This window comes from Scatophagus argus, chromosome 13, assembly GCF_020382885.2.
Source record: "Scatophagus argus isolate fScaArg1 chromosome 13, fScaArg1.pri, whole genome shotgun sequence".
In the NCBI taxonomy this organism is placed as follows: Eukaryota; Metazoa; Chordata; class Actinopteri; family Scatophagidae; genus Scatophagus; species Scatophagus argus.
The window spans coordinates 23775551-23785428 of record NC_058505.1 but is presented as its reverse complement, the minus strand read 5'-3'; the positions used below and the strand labels follow the sequence as shown (position 1 = coordinate 23785428).

The 9878-nt window shown below is 39.1% G+C and overlaps 1 protein-coding gene across 1 annotated transcript; it reads left to right on the top strand.

Moving 5' to 3' along the window:
• The first annotated feature begins 4341 nt into the window (after positions 1-4341).
• On the top strand, positions 4342-9842 carry LOC124069907 (cytochrome P450 7A1). The gene is made up of 8 exons (XM_046409415.1): positions 4342-4544; positions 5100-5340; positions 5438-5647; positions 5839-6033; positions 6140-6339; positions 8243-8373; positions 8567-8745; positions 8860-9842. Exons 1-8 carry the CDS (start codon positions 4462-4464, stop codon positions 9160-9162), a joined length of 1542 nt encoding a protein of 513 aa, XP_046265371.1. The 5' UTR covers positions 4342-4461; the 3' UTR covers positions 9163-9842.
• The last annotated feature ends 36 nt before the right edge of the window (positions 9843-9878 follow it).

The window sequence follows — 9878 nt, the reverse complement described above, 5'->3', positions numbered from 1 at the left end:
TGGTAATGCCTTTTGGTTTAATAAATTTTCACTTTTTTAATTCATTTTCACTTTTTTAATTTTAATTTTAATTTTATAATTTTTTTTACAAGCATTCTCTTTTGCAATATTTAATTTTTTTATTTACCTATTTTTTGGTAGCAGGGACATAAAGAATTTCACTGCGCATTGTACCGTGTATGATTGTGTGTGTGACAAATGAAACTATCTTGTATCTTGTAAACGCTCCAGCAGTCTTCCAGGCATTGGTAAATGAGGTGCTTTTGTGTACCTGGATGACATTTTGATATTCTCCCAGAACATGTCTGACCATGTCTCCCATGTCCGTCAGGTTCTTCAGAGGCTGCTGAAGAATAAACTTTTTGTGAAGGCGGAGATATGCAAATTCCACACCCGTTCAGTTACCTTCCTGGGCTATATCATCGAGAGTGGGCAGGTGAAGACTGATCCTGAAAAGATCAAGGCAGTGGCAGAGTGGCCGAGACCATCCACCTGTAAACAGCTACAGCGGCTCCTAGGATTTGCAAACTTCTACCACAGGTTCATCCGGGACTATAGTAAGGTGGCAGCACCGCTCACTAAACTCACTTCCTCCTCTATTCAGTTTGCCTGGACCCCTGAGGCTGAAAGTGTATTCTCTTGAAGACTCTACTCCAAGCATCTCAAACTGGTCCACAGGAGGGCCGCTGTGGCTGCAGGTTTCAAGAGCACACCGTTTGACCAATCAACTGTCTGAAGACGGAGATCAGTTGATTAAATGAGTCAAGTCTGGTGTGCTGCTACTTGGTTGGAAAGAAAACCTGCAGCCACACCGGCCCTCCTGTGGACCAGTTTGAGATGCCTGCTCTACTCATTTCTGCTCCCATCCTGGTCCAACCCGATCCATCCCGCCAGTTCATCATTGAGGTGGATGTCTCCCAACACTCAGGCTCAGACCAGAAGCTCTATCCCTGTGCCTTTTTCTCCTGTTGTTTTTCTCCAACTGAGCTTAACTATGATGTTGGCAATAGGGGAGCTGCTAGCAGTTAAGTTGGCTTTGGAGGAGTGGAGACACGGGCTAGAGGGAGCAGAGCAACAATTTGTGGTGTGGACAGACCACAAGAACTTAGCCTACATACAGACAGCTAAGCATCTGAACTCTCGGCAAGCACTTAAGGCATTATTTTTTGGTCATTTTGACTTTAGTCTCACTTACAGACCTGGGTTCAGGAATGTGAAGACTGATGCTCTTTCCCGCCAACACATCACAGATGAGACTCCATCTAGTCCTGACACCCACTGCATAACAATAAGGACCAGTTCATCATCTATTCTCTGCCAGACGGTGTAGTTACTGTAGTTATTTATTTACGTTTATAGTGCCAAATCACAACAGCTGTCTCATGACACTTTCCAATTAGAGCAGGTCTAGACCAAACTCTTTAATTTGATTTTTAGAGAGATCCAACAAAACCTCCATGAGCAAGCAGTTGGTGGCAGTGGTGAGGAAAAACTTCCTTTTAAAAGCAGAAACCTTGGAGCAGACCCTGGCTCAATGTGGGTGACCATCTGCCTTGATCAGCTGGGTTCTGGGAGAGAGAGAGAGAGCAAGAGAGTGGGTGGGTACATAGACAGAGACACACAACAACAGCAATAACAGCACTGTATTGGAATCACAATGACAGTATTAACAATAATGATTTTGACACCAGCAGTAGTAATAGTAATAGTAATAACAATAATGGAGAAATATAACACATCTTAATAACAGTCGTCGGTGTGACACAGGATGACACCAGGAGGTAAAGACACGATCCATGGGAACCTGAGAGAGGAAAAAGCACAAAGATTCTGGGGAAGAAGTCAGATTAGTGACATGCATTGATGGGACATAAATATGTGTGGAAGGAGATTAGGAGGAGGAGAGGGAAACCCAGTGCATCATGGGATATCCCCTGACAGTCTGAACCCATAGCAGCCTAACTAGGTGCCAACCTAAGCCAGCCCTAACTATAAGCTTTATCAACAAGGAAGGTTTTAAGTCCACTCTTGAACGTAGAGAGGGTGTCTGCCCCGTGGACAGAAGACTGAGGATGATTCCATAGAAAGGGAGCTTGATAGCTAAAGTACCTACTGTTTTGAATATCTGCTATTTCTGTTTCTGTGTGCTTCAGGCTCAATCTCCATTCATCTCTTGTTACACAGCGCACATGCGTCGATACGTGTGCAGCCTGTTACAGACGCTCCCAACGTTCTTCACTGTTTTCTATTGTGTTTTTATTATTAACATTTATTATGAACAACATTTTAAAATCCATCAACTAACAAATGCCTAAGTGGGAGTAGAAAACTAACCAGCCCTCGAAGCAACCATGAAAAAGCATCTGCCCTGTCTTTTTAGAGTGTGCGAGTTGCTGTGACTCAGATGCCTTCTGGCTCCAATTCACATGCTTAGTGAGAAATACACTGATGAAGAGTAGAATAATACTTATTCATCATCAGCAGTATGTCATCCCTCAGGCACAGGAAACTATTGTTTTTCTCTGTGGCAGAGGAATGTTAACAACTCTCGGCTAATAGCGGCAGCCAAGGTTAAACCTATATTCTTACTAGTGACTTGCAGTTGGCAACTCCACTCATTGCATCATCACACCATGGCACTGTATGCACTACATGTACTTGTATTTTTATCTTGTTTTTTCTTTTTCTAAATACTTTATTTTTTATTATTATTATTTTGTATGGTTCACAGGAGAGAGAAAAATCCGGAGTCAAATTCCTTGTATGGTCACAAGTACTTGGTGAATAAAGCTGATTCTGATTCTGAAAGAAGTCTGTATGTAAGCTTATGCGAAAGTGACTCAATTTCTTACTTGATATACTATCTTAGTGAAGAAAAGAAGAAGTAATAAAACAAAAAGAAAAACACGATTGTGACTGCCATTATGCCGGATTTGAGGCTTCAAAACCATAATGCACAAACCATGGAGGATGTCATGATGGGTTTATACATGGTCTGGTGCCAAAAGAAGCTCTGTAAGGCTGTGGTTAGGCACACCATTGCCTTGAGTTACATGACCAGGTGATTAGAGTAAGAAAAAATTAAGGGTTTCCACAAACAATTGATCCTAAGGGGAACATAAATATTTGTACCAAGCTACAATACCAACACTTTTATTATTTTAAGGTAATTTTTAAATTAATTGAACAAATAGCTTGAATAATTAATACAAAAATCATAAAATCACGAGTTGTAAAAGCAAACAAACAAAAAATATTATAAGGAATAAACAAAAAATGTCAGCAAACTCAAAATATTATATTAAATGAACAACATAAAGATTTGCTTTACATTGTAATGTCTCAGTTCGAAGACAGAAATTTTGAAGAAATTATGAAGAAACAGAAGAAAGAAAAAAAGAAAGAAGAATCAAAGAACCAAAAAATTATAATAAAGAAAAATATGGATGCATTACCAAGAAATTCAAGACAATTACTCCCCAGAGGATGAATCCTTTTGACTTTCATGTTAAACAAAGATGGTGCTTTTTATTGATTTGAAAATGCACACATAGGGAGGCAGAATCCAGTGTGAGCTTCAATGCCAGTACAAAATCAAACATGTTAAAACATAAGTATATTAAATAAGTAATACCATGCTTTTACTCAAAGGACTTTTGGGCTCACAAGGCCTCTGTCATTTGTTGGCAGTACTGTTGATTGTCTGTGCCACTTCTGAAGTGAGCACTCTCTCTCTCTCTTTCTCTCTCTCTCTCTCACACACACACACACACACAGAACAGGAGCACAGCAGGGACCTTGAATCTATTTACCAACCCTTACAGCAGGTAACACTGTCCATGGACTCCAGTCAAGGCCATCACACACAATCATGCGCACACATAACATGCATGGAATCTTGTTTCCCAGAGAAATCCCAGCCCAGAAGATTAGCTCATTTTACTAGTTTATTGTTTTTGATTTTGTATTGTTTAAAATTAAATTCACAAAGTAAAAAAATATTTAAAAAATCTGAAATCATATTTAAGTAACTTTAAAGGGATGAATTTATTGGTGTCCTGTCTGTAGGTTCTAAACATTATTCACCAGCAGAAGAAAAAAAGAAAAATCATCCTTTCCTTCCTTTATTCAAAGATGCTTGCAGGGTTTGCTCAAAATAAATTTTTGCAGATAGGGTGATAAGGCCAATCTTCGTGAACAACAAGTAATGAAAAATCTTTGTCATTTAGCATGTGACCCTTGCTGAGGCTCACTCTAGAGATAACATCATACCATTCCTCTGAATCCACCCTTGGCCCCACCCAAAGGGACAAAGCAGGTATAAAAACCTGCTACACACTCACACTGCTTAGTGACACATACACATAGGTTGCTTACACAATTTTCAGGCAGCAACAGGCACTGTCACTTTTCATACACTGTCTCTGAGTTGGAAAACATTAAAGACATTAACTCAGTACCATGATAATAAGCATTGCTCTGATCTGGGCAGTAGTGGTGGGGTTCTGCTGTGTTCTCTGGCTGGCTGTGGGGATACGACGCAGGTAAGGCATTTTGTTTAAGCTCCTGTATTTTACTTACATAGTGTGTCTAGAGCATTTTCCAAAAATAACAATCTCCTGATCTAGACTGATCTTTAGTTGACTGCACACAAATCAACACATGCATTGGTTTTATGGAAAACAACACTGTGTATGATTCATGAGATGTAACCTGTATTATTCATGAGATTTAACTGATGTAACCACACTAATGTGAAGTAGTGTGTGCTAATCTAACAAAACCATTTGTGAGGACGATGTAATTTATTTGTTATTCTGTTGATAAACAAACATTGCCACCAGTGTTCTGCTGTCTGCTGTGTTTAGCTGCAGTTGGATCATTATTGCTGAGTATCGGTCAGCATTTCCATATAGCAAAATGAGCATTAACTCCTACGTCAGATATTGTTACTTTGAATCAAAACAGTAGTCACAACCCTTCTCTTTCCAGATAAACTGAGCCCAACATAGAAAACACATACACCTTAAATGAGTTACAATTCGTATTGGTCTGTTACTGAACATTGTCTGGTATCTCTTTCTTGTCAATGCCCACAGGCAACCTGGTGAGCCTGTAGTTGAGAATGGCTTCATCCCCTATCTAGGTTGTGCCCTACAATTTGGGGCCAACCCTCTCCAGTTCCTTCGCAGTCGCCAGAACAAGTACGGCCATATTTTCACCTGCAAGATTGCAGGGCAATACATTCACTTCCTGTGTGACCCCTTCTCTTACCATTCAGTTATCAGACAGGGGAGACACCTGGACTGGCGGAAGTTTCACTTTGCTACATCAGTCAAGGTCAATTTATGTGCTTTATACTATTTTTTCTCAGGATATGTTTCTTCATCTGTGAGCCCTTCAGTGGTCCTCAACCTGTTCTTTCTTCTCTCAAAAGGCATTTGGCCATGACAGCTTTGACCCTCGTCATGGCCACACCACAGAGAACCTACACCAAACCTTTCTGAAGACACTACAGGGCGATGCTCTGCCCTCCCTGATAGAGACCATGATGGGACACCTCCAGGATGTCATGCTGAGGTCAGACACGCTCAGCCCCAGCAAGAACCACTGGGTGGTGGACGGGATCTTTGCTTTCTGTTACAAGGTCAGAAATTGGAATTAAGAGTGAAAGCAAGCATGTTTAAGACCCTAGAATATGTAGCTGCTAATAATGCTCTAAAACTCTGCAAAGACAGACAAAGCCAGAATTAGTTTTACACACTAAATTTTATTTTGTTCCAGAAATGTCAACTGTTGTAACACTGTATCTTGAGTTTGCTGTCTGCTGTCCTCCAGGTGATGTTTGAGTCTGGCTACTTGACTCTGTTTGGCAAAGAGTTTGGTGAAGACAAGTGTCAGGCTCGGCAGGCTGCTCAGAAAGCCTTGGTGCTTAATGCTTTGGAGAACTTCAAAGAGTTTGACAAGATCTTCCCGGCACTGGTGGCTGGCCTCCCCATCCATGTTTTCAAGAGTGCCTACAGTGCCAGAGAGGTTAGTGTTCGTTTCCTATATCTATTAGTTGAGGATATAACTAAATAAATATAAGTGAAACATATGTGTATGAATGTCTTTTTGTACTTATCCTTCACATATCTAGAACCTGGCAAAGACTATGTATGCTGAAAACCTGTCCAAGAGGAAGAATGTTTCTGATCTGATCTCTATGAGAATGATCCTGAATGATTCCTTATCTACCTTTAATGACGTAAGCAAAGCCAGGACCCATGTCGCTCTCCTCTGGGCTTCACAGGCTAACACCCTACCTGCAACCTTCTGGAGTCTCTTTTATATGATCAGGTATATTGATAGCTTTCATGTTCGTTATTTTGTGGGCTCTTGCTGTCTCAACTGACCGGGAGAGAGATTTGATTTATCTACATATTTCTGCTAAATTTGTGCTTCCATGAATAGATATTAGGCAGTAGTATATTAAATCAAACTATCAACTATACTTATAGATCTAACAAATAGGTGCCAGAATACCTGCGCAAAGCTTTTCTACCTAATCATGTTTATCATGATTCATTTACTTTGTGTACAAGAGTAAATCAGGGTCTTTCAAAATTTCAAATTTATACTTTTTGGAAGACCTTATCAGTTACAAGGACAACTGGGGAAAAAAAAGCAATAACATCAGAAAGTATTTGTAGCCTTAGTGGCTGTTAACCCTTGTTAGTACATCAAAAACTAAACCCTCTTTTTCTTTCAGAAAATTGTCAGGTGTGATTTTTTATTTCCACGTCTCTTTGTTAACAGATACTCTTGGCCAGGGTGGTGAATGTTAGTGAGTTAAAGTTAGTCATAAAAAATGAATTCCCCTTGCCCCCTTGCAGTCACATGTTGGTTGGGCGGGTCTACTATCTAGCTTTAATACCTGGGACTCCCGAACAGTTAAGAGAGGCGAAATGTAATGTAACAATACGTAGAACGTAACAATATGCTGCAATGGTACCTTTATTTTATATAATTTTATTTCATTTTGTACAAATCAACTGACAACCTTCTATAATTTGGTCTCTGTATTTCAGCACATTGGATAAGAAAATTAAACAATAACTGAGGTTTAAGTCCTGAAATCTAACTTTAATGGGGGGTGTAAAGCAGTGTATTGAACATATAATGTGTGTATATACACTATATAGATAAAAATATTAAGACACGACCACTACACCAACAAGAACTGTAGTGACATTGCATTCTAAATACACAGACATTAATATCGAGTTGGTCTCCTCTTTGCAGTTATACCAGCTTTCTGTCTTCTGAGAAGGCTTTCTTGTTTTCCTGTGAGAATATTTGTCTATTTATGCTGTCACGCATTTGTGAGCTCAGACACTGAAGGCCTGGCTTAGAATCTTTGTTCCCAAAGGTGTGCCATAAGGTTGTGGTCAGGGCTCTGTGCAGGCCAGTCAAGTCCTTCCACACCAAACTCATCAAACCATGTCTTTATGAACCTTGCTCTGTGTCATGTGACAGTTACGCTAGAATAGAAAAGGGTCTACCACAAACTGTTGCCACAAAGTTGAAAACATAGCATTGTCCAAAATGTCTCAGTATGCTTAAGCATTATGATTTTCCTTTACTGGAAGTAAGGGGCCTAGCCCAACCCCTGCAAAGCAGGTGTGTCAGGTCACACTTTTTTTTCTATATAGTGTATGTACTGTATGTATATATACATGAACATATACTTTGTCGTGTATTTAAGTACATGGTATTATTAGATACTTCTAATTTGGAACTATTTCACACTTAACGTACATTTGTGAAAACCAGAAAACACTTGAATATCATGTACATACATAGTTGAGTCAAGTTTAAATTTGCATACACCTCACACCTCAGTTTGAACAAAAGGCAGTGTATATTTACTACCATATACCATCTGGTAGATGGCAGTAAAGTTCAATTAATGTATGGCATTTATTCTTCCAAGGTCAAGTGCCCTATCTCACAATATTTAATGAAACTGAAAACTAACCATATGATTCAGATCTGCTCCAAAAATAATATTAGGTTCATCCTCTGACCATGCTACATGCTTCCACCAAGGTTCATGAAATTCAGGCAATGAAATGAGAGTATTTATGCTTAAATAGATTGGAATGAAAATAAGCTATCCAAACAGCAAGCAACTGTGAACAGATAGTATGATATGATATATGATAGTAACATGATAAATAGGCTCCTGTATCTGTATCAGGAGTCCTGATGCTATGAAAGCGGCTCGTGAGGAAGTGCATAAAGTTCTGAAAGATTCAGGTCTGAAGGTTAACCCCAGTGACCCCACACTGACCCTCACAAGGGACCAGCTGGACAACATGCCTGTTCTAGGTAAGACTGTTAGAAAAAATGTGACAACTAATATTAAAAAATAAATGTAAATGTAAATCTATGCAGCAAACAACAAATCACAGTGATCTGTGTACAAAATCTGCATAAAATGTTTTCGCCTTCAAAATTAAGTAAAAAAATATATTATTGACCCATTTTTTTCTTTGTCTTCCTTTCTACTTTCTGCTTATAGACAGCATCATAAAAGAAGCAATGCGTCTTTCAAGTGCTTCCATGAATGTGCGTGTTGCCAAGGAAGACTTCTTGCTTCACCTTGACAACCAAGAAGCTTACCATATAAGGAAAGATGATGTCATTGCACTGTATCCACCTATGCTGCACTATGATCCAGAAATCTATGAAGATCCATATGTAAGATAAGATTAATAAATTAAAAAAGCAATCTTCTTCAGGAATTTTCTATAATTTGTGTTGCCCTACTGAAAACTCATCTACCTTTCTCACTGTTTCCTCTTCACATCACAGGAGTACAAGTTTGACCGTTTCTTGGATGAGAAGGGTCAAGAGAAAACTACTTTTTCCCGCAGTGGTCGGAGGCTGCGTTACTTCTACATGCCCTTTGGCTCCGGGGTCACCAAGTGCCCTGGTAGATTTTTTGCTGTATATGAGATCAAACAGTTCCTGACTATGGTCCTGTCCTACTTTGACATGGAGCTACTGGACCCTGCAGTCAGAGTCCCACCTCTTGACCAGTCCCGTGCTGGTCTGGGAATTCTCCAGCCAATCTATGATGTGGACTTCAGGTACAAGCTGAAATCAGACCACTAGGCTCTGTCTGTCAAGCAGAGTGGTTGAAATACACATTGTACATAGTGTAAGTTTAATGGTGTGGTGGTGAATATGCTTTATTATATATGTAAATACACTGATTTATATATATTTTTTTGCTTTAATTTGCTGCTGAAGAAAATTTACTCTGCACATAAGGAGATAGACCTAACAAATGTCAGTGTATAAACTATCTGTGTTACCCCAGGGACATCAGACATCAGCCATCTCAAAGCAAAAGTGCAAGGTAACATCTTCATTTCTTGAGGAAGGAGAAATGTAGACCATATAAATTTAGATGATTACTTACCATAAAATAAAATTAAAAGTGCTAAATGCTACAACTAATCCCTGGTCACAAAAGTTAATCTAAAAAACTTAATGTGCTTTCATTAGTCATTACACATGACTAAATGGGATAAACATGCAAAAACACTAGTATGTTCTTTTATGGTCTGGAGCTTCTTGAAGTTACCATTTCTGCACTACCACTACCAATTAAATGTGTGTAAAGGGTTAGCATTGAAAATCACAGCCAAATTTGCCAAATGTTTTCACCGTACTTTCTATCTCCATATTTACCATGTTGAATGTAGAAAATCATAAAACCAAACCAACCAAACTCCTTTATTCTTTATGAATTAGTGAATGCCTCACAGTAATAAAAAAATGTTTACTGATTTTCCTTTGCAGTAGAAAGAGCTTCCATCAACTTT